The 22677-nt window shown below is 43.2% G+C and overlaps 1 protein-coding gene across 2 annotated transcripts in view; it reads right to left on the bottom strand.

Annotated features, from left to right (window-relative positions):
• Positions 1 to 22133, bottom strand: part of LOC106600234 (capping protein, Arp2/3 and myosin-I linker protein 3) — a 50134-nt gene extending 28001 nt beyond the window's left edge. For both annotated transcript variants that reach the window (XM_045714798.1, XM_045714799.1), the window contains exons 1-8: positions 21943 to 22133; positions 15769 to 15863; positions 2288 to 2338; positions 2079 to 2138; positions 1714 to 1835; positions 1122 to 1216; positions 780 to 850; positions 543 to 616 (exon numbers count right to left, since the gene is read on the bottom strand). In XM_045714798.1, coding sequence (XP_045570754.1) covers positions 543 to 616; positions 780 to 850; positions 1122 to 1216; positions 1714 to 1835; positions 2079 to 2138; positions 2288 to 2338; positions 15769 to 15863; positions 21943 to 22000 — 626 coding nt within the window. In that variant the 5' untranslated portion in view covers positions 22001 to 22133. The remainder of the gene's footprint in view (positions 1 to 542; positions 617 to 779; positions 851 to 1121; positions 1217 to 1713; positions 1836 to 2078; positions 2139 to 2287; positions 2339 to 15768; positions 15864 to 21942) is intronic.
• Between the last annotated feature and the right edge of the window lie 544 nt (positions 22134 to 22677).

Raw genomic sequence — 22677 nt, 5'->3', positions numbered from 1 at the left:
CACACACACACACACACCAGGTTTAGCTGCTGCAGCGTGCCCAGTGTGGGAGCGATGTCTGAACCTGTTGGGCTATTGCTGCAGGGCCACACAGGCAGCAGAGAGAGAGAGAAATGTATCCACTTTCATAGCTCAAAGAATGAAATGAAATAGAAGAGGACGACAGTCAGCAGAAAAAGCATGGCCGTGTCGGAGGCTGTAACTGTAGAAGGCAGAAATCAGAAAGGATTTGAGGGGGGGGAAGGACACGGCTCAGAGGGATGCACCACAATTGCCTCCTGGCAGGGAGACAGGAGAGGCGGAGAGTTCGGGAGGGCCAGCCCACAGGAGGTGGTGGAACTTGGCTTAAACTACAGCACCTCACACGGGTGAAGTCCCATGAAAGCTTTACACTGTACCCCTGACACTCACTTACTGACATAGTCCCATCCGAGAGCAGAGTAGGGCTGAAATGTATGTGGACAGGATGACGGGGGAAGAGAAAGGGCGTAGAACAGCAGTATTCTGCAACACCATTTTTGCATACAGAACAGGTGGTGTACCTGCTGTCCAGGTGGCTGAAGTCCAGCAGGTTGAACTCCCTGTTGTCCTGAGAGTGATAGATAGTGTCCACATCCTAAGAGAGAGGGGAAGTTGGGAGGGCGGGAGGGGGGGAAGAGAGAGAGAGAGCGATAGAAAGAGTCAGGTTACAAATATGATGGTACCGGCGATACTAACAGTAGAACTCCATTGATTGAGCACTACAGTTGGTTGACGTAATGCATATGTGGTTTTCTTACCCACTGCACTTCCTCCTTACAGCCGATGCCGTTATAGTCGCACAGAGCTGCGTAGGTCTCAGAGAAACCGCCTGAGAGCAAGAGAAAGAGAGAGAGGATGAGGAGAGAGGGCAAGAGAAGAAAGAGAAACAGAGCAAGGGGGGGGGACAGTTCATATTGAGTTGAGATGGAAGACAAGAGCATGAAAGAACTTGAGCTAGAGATATTAAAAGGATCCCTGATCACATACAGTCATAGATTAGTCGGTTCTATACATAATAACATATGCTCCAGGTGAATTCAATATGTGTCACCGACTCGACAAAGAGCGTGAGTTTGAGAGAGAGTAAGTAGGCGGTTCACCACAGGTTCTCTGAGTCTCTACAGACGATTCAGAGTTTGGTGAAAACTGGAGGACTCCATCAGAGACGTCCCCCTCTGCTCGGCAGATGGTCGGACTGCGAGAGATGGAGGGAGGGAAAGAAGGAAGAACGAGAAATAAATAGAAAGATATTAACATCTCAGTCAGTGAACAAGCAATATGAATACAGTATACTGCATATTATACATGTTGGTGACATGACTTTACCACTACATTAAATACACAGTATCCTTAATCAAGTTGTATAGTAAACCCAATCCTACTACTACCCCACTTAATCTCTGAACCTGTCTGACTTAATCTCTGACCCTAATCCTTACTTTAGCTCAATAGCCCTAACTAGTCTTTACTTCAACCTTCTGTAGCGCCTTTAACTACATTCTCCCTGTATCCTGTTAAATGATATGTTGGGAAACAGATATTTTGGTATATGATATACTGTAGATGAGTCTCAATGGTCAATACCCAGTGCAGTCAATCCTGATGATGTTACAGTCTGCAGCCAAACTCTCCCTTCTTACAGACTACATAGCACGGTGCGTAGCAGTAGGTGATTCCACAAACGAGACTTACGCATACATGGAGTTATTGAATATTCGTGAGAGGGCAAAGTTGATATGGTTCATCATGTGATCAAGGTTGTCTTGTGACTGCAGTCTCAAGGAGTGGGTCGATTTGTCTGTGTCTATGACAACCTGAAAGGTGTGAGTTGACATCACTGAGATTAAACAGAGCTTAATGGAAATTATAATTTCAGAGAGTTGCTTCTCAGTTGACAAAAATCGGCAAAGCTAAAACTAATTTTGCCCGATAAACAATCTTAGGAATATTTAATGCCAATGAAACTCAGTCCCGTCAAGAAGTTTTGGTAAACAAACATTTATCGAAAATGTGAAATGAGGCAGATGGTTGGTTGTGGGAATAAAACAGTTGCTCACCTGATGATCTGGATAAGTGTTCATTGCTCGAATTTCCAGGAAGTTGAAAGTAACCTCCACCTGAAATGATGTTGATATAGTGCATTGCAATCAATATGACCAAGTTATCCCTTTACTGAAAAATGATGATAATAATCTTCAGAATCATCCTCATCATCATCAAAACCAACACTATTAGTCAATTCAATTTTAAAAAGATCGTGAAATACCTTGGTGGGGACTTTGACAGCAAATAGATACATTCGCCATGTTGCCAGAACCTAAAAAGTGAAAAGATGAATTTTGCTGTCAGACAGAAGGAAATAAAAAATGCTAATCATCATCGCAACAAATAACACAGCACAAACACCAATATAGGGGACCAGCCACCATATCTGTTTACTCAAACATCACATTACTCAGTCTTGCCTAGATGTTACTTCCTAGCATTTTTGAGACATTGTGATGCTGACATTTCATTACTTAAGGTAGTTATTTTCAATCGATTCTAGTGTCAATGTGTCATAGCTTGAATTGATTTAGGAGTAAGGAGTTGAGGAAACACAGGGGGAAACAGGAGAAAAAAGCAACAAAAAAATCCAGTTTTATCCAGACCAGGGGATTAACATTAAGTGGTTGGCAGGAGGGAAAGTGGGCATATATTCAAAGTCGAGTCTGCAGAAGTAATTAATCTCATTCATAATTCAAATGTCCTAATTAGCATACTCCGTCCACGCCTTTATTACACACACCCTGCATCCCTCCATCCCTAAGTCTATTATTTGCCCTCTCCTTCCCAAATCTTAACCAAATTCCAGTTGGTTCTCCTTTTCTTTAACACCTCTCTTCTCTCACCCCCTGCCATCCTTCCATTTCTTTCTCTATGGAAATCTGTTCTTTATTCCAACAAACTATCTTCTTAAGCCTCCCATCTCACCATCCACCTCTCTGTGCATTGTGTACCCTCCCTCCATCCCTACCCCCGCCGCTCCCGCCCCCCTCTTCTCTCTCTCCTCCCCGTCACTCTTGCCTTTCTTATTCGCTTGGAGGTTTCTTTTCTGTTTCTGCTCTGTCACTTTCAATCCCTCAAGGCCTCTCTGTGCTGAATCGTTAATGGCAACCCACCGTGCGGCAGAGAGAGAGAGAGAGAGAGACAGCGAGAAAGAAACAGAGAGGCTAAGGAGAAAGACAGCGAGAGAGGGAGAGATGGAGACAACAGATTTCCCATGAATAAAGTCCTCATATTGGACATCTCTCCACGCTATTCTTAGCTAAGTTAGCACATCGACGGTGGATCAAGCTGTATCAGATGAGACTGCCAGGAAAGCCAGGCAGCCAGGGAGTTGACCCTGCGGTATGACAGAGGAAAGACAGGCAGCCTCAAGAAACCCCCTTTGAAACAAGGCCTTTTGAGAGCCCCTATTACAGAGATTGTTATTCACATCAGAATGCCCTGACATGTTGTTAAACTCAGTTATATAAACCTGATCAGAGAACAGCAGTGGAGAGAACACTTTTTATGATAGCTGAGAGGCTTGGAGCGAGAAAGAGAGAGAGAGTGAGAGAGCGAGAAAAAGAGAGAGAGAGAAGAGAAAGAGAGAAGAGAGAAGAGAGAGAGAGAAGAGAGAGAGAGAAAGAGAGAAGAGAGAAGAGAGAGAGAGAGAGAGAGAGAAAGGAGACAGAGATGCAAAGCGTTTGTCATCAGACACAAGAGATATGCGCGTAAACACGGGCATCAATAATGTAGGTCTTATGGTGGGCTTTGATTTGATTGAGCGAGAGGTTGAACACAACCTGACATGGGTTTCGCATCTTCAAATATAATTCATCATCTGTTCAGATATCATTATTAATACCAATCAATGGATTTCTTATTTTGGTTAAGAGTTTGTTCGAAAATAAGTGCCAATCAAAATTAAGGTTAACATGTTGGATATTAGAATTGAATACGAACACTGGAGAAAGCAATAGATCTAGATTTTTTTTATTTTTATATATACACTTTTTTTTAAATACACTTTTGTATTTTTGACTGGTGGCTGGTACTGTAATACTCCCACTTGTTTGGTACATTCAAGGTACTGTGTGCCGAACGGAAAACGTAGTTTGGCGGACCTAATCAGAGACAGGTGTCTGAGCCTGCGGCTATGGAACCATGAACAGTTCACCAGACATGCTACCTTGTCCCGAAACTGCTGTTTATGACCCTCTCTCTCCCACTCCTTCTCCCTCCCTCTCTCTCTCCCTCTCTACCTCACCTGCTGTCTCGACCTCTGAATGCTCGGCTATGAAAAGCCAACTGACTTTGAAAAGCCAATCCAACTTTACTCCTGAGGTGCTGACCTGTTACACCCTCTATAACCCCTGTCGTTATTATTTAACCCTGCAGGTCATCCACCAACGTTTGAACATCTTGAAGAACAATCTGGCCTTAATGGCCATGTAATCTTATAATCTCCACCCGGCACAGCCAGAAGAGGACTGGCCACCCCTTAGAGCCTGGATCTTTCCTAGGTTTCTTCCTAGGTTCCTTCCTTTCTTGGGAGTTTTTCCTAGCCACTGTGCTTCTACATCTGCGTTGCTTGCTGTTTGGGGTTTTAGGCTGGGTTTCTGTATAAACACTTTGTGACATCTGCTAATGTAAAAATACACTTGACTGATTTGAACTATCCAATCACAACCTTGAAGAGAGAAAACATAGAACTTTGCCCGTCTGTGAAATCTCATCAGACTCCTCCTACATATACAGTAGACCGTTCTCCAAGCTGCTCTGAGATGACCAATCAGAATCCTAATATCTGAGGGGAGATGACTTTGGCCGAGCCGGATCAGACAGTCAATGTGATACCTGGGTGATGAGATAGGGGGACTTTAACCTGGCCGTCTGAGACATACAGGGAGAATCTTAAAGAGGCAGAGGAGTCGAGTCTTAAAGAGAATCTTTAGAGACGGGAGTGTCTGTGATGGGGGGCTGCAGAGGTGCCCTTCCAGCCATGATGGCACAGAGTGAAACACTCACAGTTCAAAGAGCCAGGCAGAGTCAGAGTGGGTCTGTGTGGAGGGAGTGTGGGTAGGCAGGCTGGGAGGGAGGGATGGTTTGGCTTATATTAATCATAAGCTATCAAGCTCTGGGTCAGCACTTCAAACGAGACCTGCAACGCGTCACATCGCTGCCTCTGGGAGACGAAGCCACAGAGTTTGCCAGACTTGGCCCCGGTTTCCCGATAGCGATGGAACTTTGGCTTACAGGCGCTTTTACGAAAAGAACTAGCAAAATAGAGCTCAATTAAATGAACATGAAATTGATTTCAATATGATTGAAATATAATAGTATTTATCTTTTAATACTGTATTTATCTTTTAATGCATTCATCTCGTTTTTTCATTTGAAGCATCTTTTATCCTCCAATTGCAAAGACATTGGCAACTTTGTATTTGGGGTCAACTTCATTCTGAAGTTATCGGAGGCCACAGAGATTGTGTGTTTAGCGGGGATCTTCTGCGTATAAAGAGACGCGAAAGGGCAAAAAACGTAGCAATTTCAAGTGCGACTTTATTACGAATCAGCAGTTTCTCACCCAGAAGCAGTCTTTATTGTCGCCGGTGATTTTAACCAAGCACCTTTAAAACACATCTTGGTAACCATTCATTTGAAAGGGTCCTCATTACAGTGTAGTTACATATGTAATTACTGTACTAATAACATGCAACTGGTGATCATTTCAGTCCGTAATTATAGAGGCGTAACCACGAATGCTTGTTACCATGCTTGTTACAAATGCTCAAGTTTCCAAACAAACTATTTGTCAGCCTTTCACAAACCACCTTATAAGTGTTAGCCAATTAAAAACCAAGCACCTCATTGAGAGAACTCTGCTATAAAGGGATCTGGAGTCTGATGCCCAGGCCCAGGTCTAGCTTTTGTGACATGGTGAGGTAGGACCCAGGAGCAGAGAGAACCAGATGAGGAACCAGTTGTTAGGATACACGTAAACACTTTACTGGGAAAAAGTCAAACCAGTAGATACAAGTAAAACATGGGAAAACAACAAACATTAGGATTCGATAACTCACTCAGGAGACAAACACACATGGCAATGAAATCGAGTTTCTACAAAGGCTGACAGAAAACACACCTCTCTATAAAGAAATCATAATTAGTAACAGAAAGCACCAGTGACATCACAGTCTCTGGGACGATCTTTGCCGCCCTCGGGTGACAGGTGGAGCCATGACAGCTTTCGTTTAAAATGCATGAAAGCTGATGAGCGCTATGGCAAAAAACGGAGGGTTTAAATCATTTGTATTTATTTATTGTTAAATCATTGAATGGTGCATTTGACTTGGGAAACAACAGTATCTCAGGAAGGCAGGGCTGAGACGAGATAGAATAATTAGATCACTTGTTTTACTACTGCCCAAACAGTGCATTCAGAAAGTATTCAGACCCCTTGAATTTTTCACATTTTGTCACCTTACAGCCTTATTCTAAAATGGATAAAATATTTTTTTTCTCATCAATTTACACACAATACCCCATAATGACAAAACAAAAACTGTTTTTTAGACATAGACAAATGGAAATATTACATTTACATAAGTATTCAGACCCTTTACTCAGTACTTTGTTGAAGCACCTTTGGTAGCGATTACAGCCTAGAGTCTTGGGTATGACGCTACAAGCTTGGCACACCTGTATTTTGGGAGTTTCTCCCATTCTTCTCTGCAGATCCTCTCAAGCTCTGTCAGGTTAGATGGGGAGTGTCGCTGCACAGCTATTTTCCCATCTCTCCAGAGATGTTTAATCGGGTTCAAGTCCGCGCTCTGGCTGGGCCCCTCAAGGACATTCAGAGACTTGTCCCGAAGTCACTCCTGCGTTGTCATGGCTGTATGCTTAGGGTCATTGTCCTATTGGAAGGTTAAACCTTCACCCCAGTCTGAGGTCCTGAGCGCTCTGGAGCAGGTTTTCATCTCGATCTCTCTGTGGGGCCTCCCGAGTGACACAGCAGTCAGGCGCCACTGCAGATCCGGTTTCAATTCCGGCTGTGTCGAAGCCGGCCGTGACCAAGAAACCCATGAGACGGCGCAAAATTGGCCCAGCGTCGTCCGGGTTAGGGGGGTGGGTTTGGCTGGCTGGGATGTCCTTGTCCCATCACACTCTAGCGACTCCTTGTGGAAGTCGGGCGCATGCACGCTGACTTCGGTTGCCAGCTGTACGGTGTTTCCTCCGACACATTGGTGCAGCTGGCTTCCGGGTTAAGTGGGCAGTGTGTCAAGAAGCTGTGTGGATTGGCAGGATTGCGTTTCAGAGGACGCATGGCACCCGACCTTTGCGTCTTCCGAGTCCGTACGGGAGATGCAGCGATGGAACAAGGATGTAACTACCAATTGGATATCACGAAATTGGGGAGAAAAAAAGTGTTAAAAAGTTAAATAAATAAAAAATTAGGATCTCTGTACTTTACTCCGTTAATCTTTTCCTCGATCCTAACTTGTCTCCCAGTCCCTGCCGATGAAAGACATCCCCACAGCATGATGCTCCCACTACCATGCTTCACCGTAGGGATGGCACTGATTTCCTCCAGACGTGACGCTTGGCATTCAGGCCAAATAGCTGAATCTTGGTTTCATCAGACCTGAGAATCTTGTTTCTCATGGTCTGAGAGTCCTTTAGGTGCACTTAAGGAAACTCCAAGTGGGCTGTCGTGTATTTTACTGAGGAGGGGTTTTCCATCTGGCCACTCTACCATAAAGGCCAGATTGGTGGAGTGCTGCAGAGACGGTTGTCCTTCTGGGGGAACTCTGGAGCTCTGTCAGAGTGACCATCGGGTTCTTGGTCACTTCCCTGACCAAGGCCCTTCTCCCCCGATTGCTCAGTTTGGCCGGGCAACCAGCTCTAGGAAGAGTCTTGGTGGTTCTAAACTTCTTCCATTTAAGAATGGTCACTGTGTTCTTGGGGACCTTCAATGCTGCAGACATTTTTTGGTACCCTTCCCCAGATCTGTGCCACGATACAATCCAGTCTCGGAGCTTTACGGATAATTCCTTCGACCTCATGGCTTGGTTTTTGCTCTGACATGCACTGTCAACTGTGGGACCTTATATAGACAGGTGTGTGCCTTTCCAAATGTTTTTTAATTAAAAAATATATATATATTTCACCTTTATTTAACCAGGTAGGCCAGTTGAGAACAAGTTCTCATTTAGAACTGCGACCTGGCCAAGATAAAGCAAAGCAGTGTAACAAAAACAAACGTACAGTCAATAACACGATAGAAAGATCTATGTACAGTGTGTGCAAATGTAGAAGAGTAGGGAGGTAAGGCAATAAATAGGCCATAGAGGAGAAATAATAGTTTAGCAGTTTAGCATTAACACTGGAGTGATAGATGTGCAGATGATGAAGTGCAAGTAGAGATACCGGGGTGCAAAATAGCAAGAAGATAGCAAGAAGATAAGTAACAATATGGGGATGATGTAGTTGGGTGTGCTATTTACAGATTGACTGTGTACAGGTTCAGTGATCGGTAAGCTGCTCTGACATCTGATGCTTAAAGTTAGAGAGGGAGATATAAGACTCCAACTTCAGTGATTTTTGCCCATTATGACAAGCTCTACCTCCTTGCCATCCATGTGGGAGGATAAACCCACTAGTACACCACTAGTACACCAACAGAGCCTGTTGAAACCACCTCGTACGGTTACGTCGGCAGACCAGTCTGATGGATCGGCAGGGCTCCATGTCGGCAGTAACGGCTCCAGGCCAATTGGCAAAAGAGGTATTGTAGCCCCGCCGATCCATCCATGATGGACCTCTGCAGCTAGCCGGGAGATGAGCCTAGCTCGAGGCTAGCTCCAGGCTAACTGGTGCCTGCTTCGGGACAGAGACGTTAGCCAGCAGTAGCCACTCGGATAGCAGCTAGCTAGCTGCGATGATCCGGTGTAAAGGTTCAGAGCTTGCGGTAGGAATCCGGAGTTGTGGTAGAGAAAAAGCAGTCCGATATGCTCTGGGTTGATATAGCTCTGTGCAGACTGGCAGGAATTGACCGGGCTCAGGCTGGCTCATGTCCGAGTTAACGGTGATGACCGCTAGCAGTGGCTAACTGACGACTAGCTAGTAACTAGTTAACTGGCTAGCTTCTGAGGGGGGTTCCGGTTCTAAAGTATAAAAAATAGCGGATCCTTACCACATTGGGAGAGGCGGGTTGCAGGAGATGGAAATTGAGATTAAAAATATCAAAAATATCAATGAAATATATACGAAGAAAACGATATATACACGAGACGGGACAGGACAAGACAAAACAGACATCCGACTGCTACCCAATCTTGGCTACGCCATTTCCAATCAATTGAATTTACCACAGGTGGACTCCAATCAAGTTGTAGAAACATCTCAAGGATGATCAATGGAAATAGGATGCACCTGAGCTCAATTTAGAGTATCAAAGCAAAGGGTCTGAATACTTATGTAAATAAGGTCTTTCTCTTTTTTATTTTTAATACATATGAAAAAATAAACTGTTATTATAAAAAAAAAAAAATACATTTGGAAAAAGTCAAGGGGTCTGAATACTTTCCAAATGCACTGTATGTAGCTGGTTTTTGGTCTCAGGTTCAAGAATGGCTGAAGAATTACACCATTTACCTGGAGATAACTCTGCAAATAGCACTGCTGGGTTATTTGAAAAGTCATAGTCAATTGATCAATAATATAATGAATACTGTTAGCAAAACAAAAGAGTGTGCAAAGCTGTCATCAAGGCAAAGGCTGGCTATTTTAAAGAATCTCAGATATAACATATCATTTGATTTGTTTAACACTTTTTTGGTTACTACATGATTCAATATGTGTTATTTCATAGTTTTGATGTCTTCACTATTATTCTACAATGTAGAAAATAGTAAAAATAAGAAAAACCCTGGAATGAGTAGGTGTCCAAACTTTTGACTGGTACAGTATATTTACCAAAAGATATGGGGAATTGGAAATGATGCAGCCAATTACATTGACAGAAGCCACAATCTATCTTCAATATTAAAGTTGATCTAACCCATAAAAAAATAAAAGCAGGGCAGGGCTTGACAATGGGGGAATTACTTTACTAACCATCAATCAACATTTTTTACACATTCATAAATAGTTAGCCTATGGCATAATTGTGAGATATTAATTCAGTGTTTACCAAATTGTGAGCCTATTAAGCTTGGTTGAATAATGGTTTATAAATTAACTTAAAATTGTCATAAGATAACTTCTTATTTCACCTTGTAACTTTGCAAGGGTTTCACGGTTGAAGAACATTCTCACTTTTGGATGGGATGCATTGGTGCTCTTATTTATTTATCCCAGGAATTTTGGCATCACGTCAAGATCTACGCAATGCACTCAAAATAACGACGACCTCGAATGTGCCAACAATTTGTGCTGAGACTGCAGTAAAATGTTGATTATGCTACACTAAAGCTACCCCTTCAAAAAACATAGTTGACTTAAATAAAGTTACTTCAAAAAAATGTGTTCACTACAAACAAACTACTTTGTGAAAAATTATCATATGTAAATCTGAAATGTCATAGCCTATACATTGCAAGAATCGATCACTTTGGGGTCATATGTTAACAGAATGTGTAATTTAAACACAAAAACTGTTTCAAGTGAGAATTAGGCAGGTCTGACAACACTACATGGCAAAACAATTAATTAAGTACTGAAAACACTACCTAGATTTGAATTTAGTTCAACCAAGCTATTGCAAAATTTTGTTAAATTACAAGTTGAACTATATGTAGTTCACTACTCCAACACTGCAACTGTGTTAGCTAGCTAGTTAACTTAGTTCATATCTACAGAATAGACTTTCCATGCCTTGACAGCTAACATTACCTAGCTAGCTACCTAAAGCTGGCAAATAGCTAGCTAGCTGGGCTTGATGGTCTTAACTTCCCTGAACCTTGTTCTCAGGGTATCTGTACGGTATGCAATGGTATTACGCGAGACACACCCAACATGTTAACGTTAGCTAGCTAGCTACTTGTGTCAACACACAAGTATGCGTAGTTATTTTTCAATGTCAACACTAGCTAGCTTATAAGTTATAGCAAGCACTATTATTAGTATGATGTTAGCTGGATAGCCATCTAGCTAGGTAGCTAGGCTAAGCCTAAATCCTAAATTATAGAAATCATGATAATGATGATAGCATAGATATTGGAAGAAGGTTTCTATACTGTCTCTGATGATAGCTAGCCAGCGCTAGTAGGCTAATTGTAGAGTGTCTTTGCTAAATTGTCATACATTCTTCTTCTCTACCATAGATTCACACAAGGTATCAGACTCCTGGATGGGGAAATGCTTACAAAAAACAAAAAACAGATGAAGACACAGACATTGTCAATTTCCATTGTTTCTTGTAATGTTAAAAAGGCTACTCAACGTACTATAGGCTTCTGATTTGATTTGAGTCACCACTATTCAAATATTTATTTTATGTTACTGCATTGGCCTATATCTTTCTTTATTCTAATTAATCCCATTATGAATCCAACAATAAAAATACTTATTATTTTGCAAGAAATGTAAGGTATTTTTACTTTGCAATAAAGTTGACTAAAGTAGAAGCTCATATTTTGTTTTCACTTGCTAATGAGTATTAAGTCATTATATGGTAATTGCTCATAGGTAACTATATATATCTAGGTAACGTACTATGTAGGTACACAATAATTACAAGTAAGAACCCCTCAAGACACACTTCATTTGAACTAGCTAAATCCTGTGTAACACCTAGTAATTACATTGTACATACGCAGATATTACATGTACTCTGTGGTGTACTAGTGTATTTATCCTCCCACTTGGATGTCACTTCCAGAAGCCTTAAAACGAGGGCCAAGTTGTCAGGATGGATAATGTACTATATAAGTACACATTAATTACAAGTAAGTACCCCTCAAGACACAGGAATTTCTCCATACACAACCACAAGACCCTCCAGCGGGTGGTGAAGGAAGGCCCTCCGCATCATCAAGGACCCCACACACCCCAGCCACGAGCTGTTCACTTACTTACCGTCAGACTCAGAGACAGTTTCTATCTACAAGCCATCAGACTACTGAACACTTGAAATGAACTGACCACCTGCACTGACTCTCCGCACCTTGGCACTCATCCACACACACACACACACACACACACACACACACACACACACACACACACACACACACACACACACACACACACACACACACACACCACACAGACACAGACACACATATATACATTCATGCTACACACACATCACAACTGCTGCTACCATATGCTTATTATGACTGAAAAAAATACTTCAGAATTTAAACACTTGCCCCCAAACCACCCCTTTCCTAAAACACGTGTAAATATTGGACTATAAAATGTGCCTTCCTGTATTACACTTATGCAAAAATGTTTATTTTATTCTACTGAACCATTTACTTTATGTTCATATTCTATTATTTTATTCTTTCTTATTGTTGTTGCATTGTCGAGCAGGAACCTGCAATTAAGTATTTTGTTGGACAGTGTATACCATGTGTGTCCCGTACATACTACTAATAAAACCTGAACTAGTAAAGATGGTTTTTGTGAACCAGCTCTGAGATTTAACTATGCTCCTATGAAGTCCTAACGATCAATTTAGACTTAAGATGCTTTTGAGAAACCGGGCCCTGGCCGCTCTAATCTAGGATCCCGTCTCTCTGGCTCTGCCTAAGACAGTTTTGAAGAACGGGTGTGTGTGCCTGCATTCACACAAAATCCCCAGTGTCTCTTGGGAATTTTGTGTGTATGCGCACCAGTGTGTGTGCGTGTGTATGTGCGTGCGCGCGCATGTGTGTGCATGTGTGTGCACGTCCCCTTGAGTATGTGTGTGCGCATACCGGCCACCCAAACACACGCACTTGTGCGCACACACATACTCACGGAGACGTGCACACACATACACACACACACACACACACACACACACATGCGCACACACACACACACACATACACACACACACACGCACACACACTGGTGCGCAAACACACAAAATCCCCAAGAGACTCGGGACAGTCTGCTTTCACCCAGGTGAACCCAGCATCAAAAGGACACAACCTTTCCATCTTCCCTGGCAGACAGTCTGGCAGAGAGTAAGGTCGCGTTTGAAAGCACAGCTGCCCCAGGTCCTGCTCTATAAGCAGCCTTTAAAAAGAGACGGAGAGAAAGAGGGAGAGATGGATAGAGAGTGATAGATGGAGGGAGGAGGCAAATGAGGGAGAAAATGCTGGCTTAAAAACACATCTTGTTGCAGATTTTGCTCACATAAAAGTCTGCACAACCCTAACTCAAAGAGACTTACAACCGAGCCCTGTGGAACATTAAAGGGATCTGGGAGAGGGGAGGGAGAGAGTGGGGCGAGAGGGGGGGAGGGTACGGAGACTAACACATCCCTGTTTATAGACAGAGCAATATCCCTGTAGTAAGACATCTATCATCAGATCAACAGATCAATCAAACCACCATTAGAAGCCTGCCATCTACAGACATCCAACCATTACGGCATTCCCCAACAGGTACTCTGTTGTATCCAACGATGATGTGCATGTGTCAACCTCTTTAGTTGACTACCAGAACTCACATGACAAAAAAAGCAATCTTGATTCAATTCAAGTATTTTCAGTCTTCATTATGTGGCGCTAATACAAATCCGAGTGAGGTACTCTGTTGCGTTTAAGATAAACAGCTCTCCTTCTCTCCTGCCGTTGGACGTCTCTACAAGTAGCCTACCCTGTTGACAGATCCCTCCTTGTACCTTGTAGTTACAGGAGACTAACAGAGAATGTGGAGATCTAAGCGGAGAAAAGGTTTGAGACATCCGACTGTGTTTGGAGTGTCACACTGTAGCGATCCCATCCCAGTAATAGGGCCTTTATTAGCGAGGAGAAAGGGAGCTGGGAACCGATGACGGGCCAAATCGAGAAACGGATCGAGATAAATAATGGACGAGGGTAGAAAAGGCAGCAATTGGGTCATCAAAACACATCAGATTTCTTACTTCCTTTCCCCCTCTCCTCCGCTGCTCTGAGCTCCCATCACCCCTTTCCCTGATGCCCCCCTCGACTCGCACCACCCCTCCTTTTCCTCTGCCCCTCCCTCCTTCCCTCCTCGCTGTCTTTGAAGATGTTTTGTTTTGGAGTTGGCGCTAATCTTCAAATGAGTGCTCCGAAATGCATGCCCTCTGTGTGTGTTCCAGTTTGTGTGTGCATGACAGGGTGTGTTTATGTGGTTGTTTGTGTATCTGGGCGTATGTTGTTACTCTTCATAACGTTGCCCTCAGCACGGTGGTGGATGTCTTGCTGAGCATACTATGTGTCTGTCTGAATGAAAGGCACTAGGAGGGTGAGACTGTCTGTGTCTGTGTGTATGTGTGTGGCTATGTGTGTGTGCATGTGTCTGTGAGGCACAGCGTGACAGCTGGAACAGTAGACGCACATAGACAGCTGAATACCAGCACAACCCCAGAGGGAGAAAGGACATAGAGAGAGAGAGACAGGGAGAGAGGGACAAACAAAGAGTAGATGAAGTGTAGTAGGCTACGTATTCAACAGCGAGCTCACTGCATGCATGCCTGTGTGTGTTTTAGATACCCTACACTTTGTTCCAAAAGCTCTGTCCATTTACAAACATTTACATATGCACAATACACATGTAGGCCTCTATGCTATGTTTTACTTGTCATCATGCCATGTTACGCCATAAGTGTTTTGAGAAGTTGCATCAGCAAAACCCATTTAGACTAACATTCTCCTGAGGCCTAATTGAGTTCTGTCGGATAAAGGAGGGAGCAGAGTGGTTCAACACAGCTCTATGTGTTGAGATAAAGATGGAGGAAGGGAGGAGAGAAGGGCAAGATGAGAGATGATGAGCAGGGAGAAAAGCGAGAGAGCAGGGAGGGGGAAGGGAGATGGGAGAGTAATATAGATGGACAGATACAGAGGAGAAGAAAAGGAAACAAAGACTAGACAGGGGCAAAAATAGAGGGGGTGAGTGGTAATGACAGCTAGTCTTCTCTCTACCCAGCACCAGTTTACACTCAGCAGGAAGAGGAAATGAGCTTGTGCTCTTACTCCTCTACGACCTTTGTGTCGTGTGTGTGTGTGTGTGTGTGTGTGTGTGTGTGTGTGTGTGTGTGTGTGTGTGTGTGTGTGTGTGTGTGTGTGTGTGTGTGTGTGTGTGTGTGTGTGTGTGTGTGTGTGTGTGTGTGTGTGTCATTAGTAACTGATACGGGTGACTAATTGAGGATGTCTCAAAAGCAGCAATGTCCGGAAGTGTGTGTGATGGCTGGCACAAGCTGCTAGGACACCTCTCAGTCCGCTTACACACCCTCAGGCACACACATACTGGCATGAGCACACGCGCACGCACGCACACACGCGCGCACACACATACACACCATCCCCACGCCTCTGGCATTAGAGGCACACTGCCACTTCTAATAAAGGTTGAAAGGATGGACTCAATGCCCCATGGTATCCCGTTTGCTCCTCGGGGAGTGTGTGGACCACCAAGCTTGAATGCCCGATTAAAATGGATTGTACTCTAATTTAAAGTTCAAAATACACTACATTGACTTGAGATATAGAATCCAGATTTCTGACAGTAGAGTGTATTGTGAAGGGGCCTCACCAGTATCCTGTCCTCTGATTTGCCGTGCTTGGTGTCCTGCTTTACAGCTCGCACAAACTTGATAGATTGTTTATCAATGAGCCTCCTGATGCTCTCTGTGGAAAGAAGGCATGAAACAAAAGTCAATACTGCAAGTAAATTCCTCTCTCACAAAAACGCTCTCTTACATGCAACATTACAAACACCACGGCACAGACACATATACACGAGAAAACAAGAGGAAATGAAACTGTTTTTATATTTAGCCCCAGAGGTGGAACTGATATGGAGGTACAGTCACACTATGAGACAAAAGAGACAGAGGGGCATGGCAAACAGCTTTAGTAAAATGTTATGTTAAAGGAAGTTTTATCAAAGTTTTACCAAATAGTTGATACACATCACACTATTTCTTAAGCTTCCATATCCAAAAGACACCATAAGCTTTCAAATACTAAGGCTGCGTTTACACAGGCAGCCCAATTCTGATCTTTTTTTCACTAATTGGTCTCTTGACTAATCTGATCATCTCTGAAAAAGATCTGATGTGAAAAGAGCTGATGTGATTGGTCAAAAGACGGAAGAGGGGGATGGGGACAGAGGAGGGAAGGATCAGAGAAAGACAGAGAGTTAATGCAGCTGTAATCAACTTTAATCTCTGTAAAAGCTCAGACACAGCGATAGGATTGTCAAACATTTGCCTGCCGACAGTATTTAGCACCCGTGAACAGTCAATCTTTTTTGTGTTCAAATAGCAAAGACCTTGGAACTCGTCAGCCACTACGTCTTGTTAAAATTCTCCAAAACAGAAGGTGGCAGTAGCGTTATTTGGCAATGCATATCCGAGCATATTGCTTATGGTCTAGATTCAAAGCTATCTGCGCTAATGTTGCTATTTTGTAGAAAGCCCTTGTTGATACTATGGCCACAACTACATTAACTGCCCAGCAAGAATTCACTCTCCATAATCGGAGGGCCTGTTGTCCGGACCTCTGGCAGTCTCTATGGGGCTGCCACAGGGTTCAATTCTTGGGCCGACTCTTTTCTCTGTATATATCAATGATGTCGCTCTTGCTGCGGGTGATTCTTTGATCCACCTCTAAACAGATGGCACCTATATATCTGGCCCTTCTTTGGACACTGTGTTAACAAACCTCCAAACAAGCTTCAACGTCATACAACTCTCCTTCCATGGCCTCCAACTACTCTTAAATTCTAGTAAAACGAAATGCATGCTCTTCAACCGATCGCTGCCTGCACCTGCCCGCTCGACTAGCATCACTACTCTGGACGGTTCTGACTTAGAATATGTGGACAACTATAAATACCTAGGTGTCTGGCTAGACTGTAAACTCTCCTTCCAGAATCACATTAAGCATCTCCAATCCAATGTTAAATCTAGAATCAGCTTCCTATTTCGCAACAAAGCCTCCTTCACTCAAAATAGCCTCCAACACTCTACACAGCAAATTGGATGCAGTCTATCACAGTGCCATCCGTTTTGTCACCCAAGCCCCATATACTACCCACCACTGCGACCTGTATGCTCTCATTGGCTGGTACTCGCTACATATTCATCGCCAAACCCACTGGCCAACCCAGGGCATCTATAAGTCTTTGCTGGGTAAAGCTCCGCCTTATCTCAGCTCACTGGTCACCATAGCAACACCCACCCGTAGCACACGCTCCAGCAGGTATATTTTACTGGTCATCCCCAAAGCCACCACCTCCTCTGGACGCCTTTCCTTCCAGTTCTCTGCTGCCAATGACTGGAACGAATTGCAAAAATCACTGAAGTTGGAGACTTATATCTCCCTCACTAACTTTAAGCATCAGATGTCAGAGCAGCTTACCAATCACTGCAGCTGTACACAGCCCATCTGTAAATAGCCCATCCAACCAACTACCTACCTCATCCCCATATTTGTTTTGGTTTTTCTGCTCTTTTGCACACCAGTATTTCTACTTGCACATCCTCATCTGCACATATATCACTCCAGTGTAAATTGCTAAATTGTAATTACTTCACCACTATTGGCCTATTCATTGCCTTACCTCCTTACTTCATTTGCACACACTGTATACAGATTTTTCTATTGTGTTATTGACTGTACATTTCTTTATCCCATGTGTAACTCTATGTTGTTTTCGTCGCATTGCTTTGCTTTATCTTGGCCAGGTCTCAGTTGTAAATGAGAACTTATTCTCAACTGGCCTACCTGGTTAAATAAAGGTGAAATAAAAAATAAAAAATAACATTTAAAATTCCCATTATGCCAGTGCCAGCCCATAGCCAAATGTTTAGCTAGCTAGCTAACATTAGCGCATTTGCTAACTAGCAAAACATAGCTAGCTTGCTATGGACACTGCACTAATTCAGCAGCTAACACAGGCAGCTGATTCATGGAAACTAGCTAATCCATTGCAATTGTATTATAATATCAATACTAGCTATAGTGGTTAGCTAGTTGGAAGTATTTAGTGTTGTGTGCATCGTGCCTGTGCACTTGGCTAGCTACACTACATGACCAAAGTATGTGGACACCTGCTCCTTGAACATCTCATTCCAAAATCATGGGCATTAATATGGAGTTGGTCCCCCCTTTGCTGCTATGACAGACTCCACTCTTCTGGGAAGGCTTTCCACTAGATGTTGGAACATTGCTGCGGGGACTTAGCATTAGTGAGGTCGGCCACTGATATTTGGCGATTAGGCCTGGCTCGCAGTCGGTGTTCTAATTCATCCCAAATATGTTTGTGGGGTTGAGGTCAGGGCTCTGTGCAGGCCAGTCAAGTTCTTCCACACCGATCTCGACAAACCATTTCTGTATGGACCTCGCTTTGTGCATGCGGGCATTGTCATGCTGAAACAGGAAAGGGCCTTCCCCAAACTGTTGCCACAAAATTGGAAGCACAGAATCGTCTAGAATGTTATTGTATGCTGTAGCGTTAAGATTTCCCTTCACTGAAACTAAGGAGCGCGAACCATGAAAAACAGCCCCAGACCATTATTCCTCCTCCCCCAAACTTTACAGTTAGCACTATGCATTGGGGCAGGTAGCGTTCTCCTAGCATCCGTCAAACCCAGATTAGTCCGTCGGACTGCCAGAGGGTGAAGCGGGATTCATCACTCCAGAGAAGGCGTTTCCACTGCTCCAGAGTCCAGTGGCAAGCAAGCTTTACACCACTCCAGCCGACTCTTGGCATTGCGCATTGAGATCTTAGGCTTGTGTGCAGCTGCTCGGCCATGGAAACCCATTTCATGAAGCTACCAACAAATAGTTATTGTTCTGGCGTAGCTTCCAGAGGCAATTTGGAACCTATGATGGTGCCACGTTGAAAGTCACTGAGCTCTTCAGTAAGGCCATTCTACTGCCAATTTGTTCTGTGGAGATAGCATGGCTTTGTGCTCGATTTTATGGCTGAAATAGCCGAATCCACTAATTTGAAGGGTTGTCCACATTTTTACAAATATTTTGTATTGTATTTTTTCTACCATCCCAAAGTCTACATTGCATATGAAGTGTGACTGGTTCATCTGTAGATGAAAATACCCTCTTTTTCCCTTTTTTTGTTGGCAGCCCCACGTCGGGGTTCGTTCTCTCTGATTGGCTCAAAGTCAAGTTGTTGGCCACTGACGAGCATTGCGATTCCACAAGTAGAATTGGTAGGTTCGTCGCTACCGGGTCGGCAAGCAGCAGATAACGCTTTTGTTCTAGCAAGAAAAGGAACGGCCTGCCACTATGATAAGTACCTATCGGCAGTCTATCGGCAGTGAGATTGTCGTTGTGTTTCATGCTTAAAAACCACTCAATTAAAGCCCTTAACACTGGGCATTCCCACAGAAGGCCCGGCCACAGCATATGCTGAACTACCATTAGAGAGAGAAGTAAGGAATGAAAGAGAGAGATGGGAAAGGAGAGGATGAGTTAAAACCTTGGCAGCAAATCCGACCCGCTTGCTTACAGCTTCATTTGGGTCGGACAGGCTTCCTGCGTAGATGAAAACACAGTGGAGCCAGCGCAAGATATTTTTCGCAAAACGTAGCATGAATTTTGAATAAGTGGGACACATTTTGCATTTCCGTCTTCTGTAACCTCTTTCAACATCTATCCAACACATTAGCCCAACACATTTCTAAAATCCTCAAGATGTTCCTAATCACACAAAAAAACTAATGTTGATATCATATTCACAGAGGCATGACACACTCATTTGTGTACGCTGAATCCAAACCATATTTTCTGTTTGCATTTGGTAGACTACGACAGCAGGTTAGATGAACCGAGACACGATGATTATAATCCTAATTGTACTCCAATGACAATTCAATTCAATTATGTGTGATTAGGAAACATGTGATGGGATAATATATTGGATAGATGTCTGAACCAGTTAGAAACCCACTTTTTCTGAATTCACTAAAATAACAGTAGCAATAACAGTACTACAAAAAAACATGTTTACAGGATATATTACTACAAGCCGTCCTACTTTAGCTAGCTATAGTTAGTTAAGCGGGACAACAACAAAAATGATTGAAATACAAAAGGTAAACAAAATGTTGGCAACTTTTTAATGTATATTGATGCAATAGTACATGTAAATAGTATGCACATTTACATCACAATTTGGCACAATGCATTATTTATGACAGTTTTATAACCTTAACATCAAAACAGAAAAAAATCTGTCACTTATCTTACTGTGTGCTTCGCAGGGTGAGCTTCCCCCTTGACGCTTGCTCTACGATGTCACACCAAGATGTCACACCAACGAAGTTATGTACTTTTGATCATGTGGTTTCTCTGCAAGGGCTTAGTCACAATAGTGTTGACTTTCTCTCATCAGACCAATAAATAAATGTGTCAGGATTAAGCTGTCCCAGTTTATATGATGTCCCACTCTTTCTGAATTCACCCTACCTCAATCCAGGAATGAAAAATGCATTGTACTCCCAAATGTTACACTGACAAGATTGAACGACTGCTTGTTGTAACAGTCGTTCAATCTTCTCAGGGTAACAGTTGTAATAAGGGGACAATTCGGAGTACAATGCATTTCTCATCCCTGGATTGAGGGACGTCTTCTGAGACATTTCTGGTGCCGGCTCCGCCGTGTCTTAATCTACACAGAGGAAGCCTGTCTGACCCTAGTGTAGCTTTAAGCACGCGGGTCGGATCTGCTGGCGAAGTTAAAAACCTGCCTTGATTGTCTAATGGACCTGCTCTTTCTCCATGAGTGCCCACCACACATCCCTTCCTTCCTGGACTCTCTGTACCTTTAGCTCTGACTGGTCATTACCACAGCCAAATCCAGAAACAAACAAGGGTTTAATTTGCCGTCACGATAATTAACAGTGAGAGACACCCTTTTAACACCCTTCTGTCCAATGGTGTCAGTCGGTGTGTGTGTGTAATGTGTTTGTGTGTGTGTGTATATGTCAGACACTACCATTGTGTTGGCATGTGTGACCAACGTGAGTGTGATGTGCTTGTCACATGTATAAATATAACTCTCAGTGTGTGTGTGTGTGTGTGTGTGTGTGTGTGTGTGTGTGTGTGTGTGTGTGTGTGTGTGTGTGTGTGTGTGTGTGTGTGTGTGTGTGTGTGTGTGTGTGTGTGTACTAAACAGTGGTATGCTGAGCGCTGCACACCCTAAGGGCACTATAGCCCATCTCTTCAGTGTAGAGGGCCTCTCAATGCAGAAACTCATGACTGCAAGCTTCAAACAAAATGATTGTTCGCGCATAACACCCCTACACACAACCACACTCAAATGAAAACTATTAAAGCCAAGTCAAAGCACCCAGAGGCACGCACAGGCAGGCACGTATTTGCAATAACACACATATAACCAACTCGCTACTGACAGAAGTGTGGTTTAATAACCGTTTACAGTATGATTGTGGTAAATACAGAGCAGGCAGCGGGAACCAAAGCAATCTCAACGTAGCCTAAATATTTCGATTCGGATCGATAGGAATAACAGGTTATCATTCCTGACGTGGGCTTACACAGCCTTTAGCCTGCGCAGGGAGAACATGGAACGTCAAAGAGAGTGACATGTTCAATAAAATAACCATTGGAATTCATAACAGCGATAGGCTCTGCATTCTGCCCAGGAAATATAGTATGTCGGCTACAGCAGGTGTTGAGCATGACAGTGATTTTAAAAGAGCAGTTTTGCGCTTACCTGTATTTTCCTTGCTGACGTGAAAGAAACCTTCAGCGGTGTTCTCTTTAGAGGCCATAGCGCGCCCTGACTCCCCGTCTGCGCTTCTTATAATCAAGGGAGAGAGCCGCTAATGCGTTTCAACTGGCAATCGGAAAGTAGCGCGGGCGACTCCAGTTCCTATCAACATATCATATCGGGGAGAGAGACAGAGAGAGAGAGAGAGAGAGAGAGAGAGAGAGAGAGAGAGAGAGAGAGAGAGAGAGAGAGAGCGAAAGTGAGCGAGAGAGAGAGAGAGAGAGAGAGAGAGAGAGACACAGAGACACACAGAGAGAGATGCATTGGTTAACGCACGAAGCATAGACCCAAGTGCTTCAGATATTACTTTTAATATTTGAGGGAAAATAAAATAATAACACTATAATCTCGAATCTCAAATAATCTAATTCTAATAACACGATTTATTAAAAGTCTAATAAGTGTAAAAGAACATTGAATAAACGTATTAAGTTGATGAAAATATTCTAATGATAATCGTTATCTTTAATATCATAATTAATAAATGATTCCATTTTGCTTCATTAGACCAATAACTTTTGGCTCATTTCATCCACATCAAGAAATAGCCTAGAGTACCACCCATTGTCAATATATGGCCATTGAGACAGTTTTTGTGAGCTGGGTGGTTGCCAACAATTATTCCACAGTATGGACTGCTGCAGTAAAAACTGGAGAAGCAGTATCCACGTTTCCATC

This window comes from Salmo salar, chromosome ssa03 (genome assembly GCF_905237065.1).
Source record: "Salmo salar chromosome ssa03, Ssal_v3.1, whole genome shotgun sequence".
NCBI lineage: Eukaryota > Metazoa > Chordata > Actinopteri > Salmoniformes > Salmonidae > Salmo > Salmo salar.
This window is presented reverse-complemented; position numbering and strand designations above follow the sequence as displayed.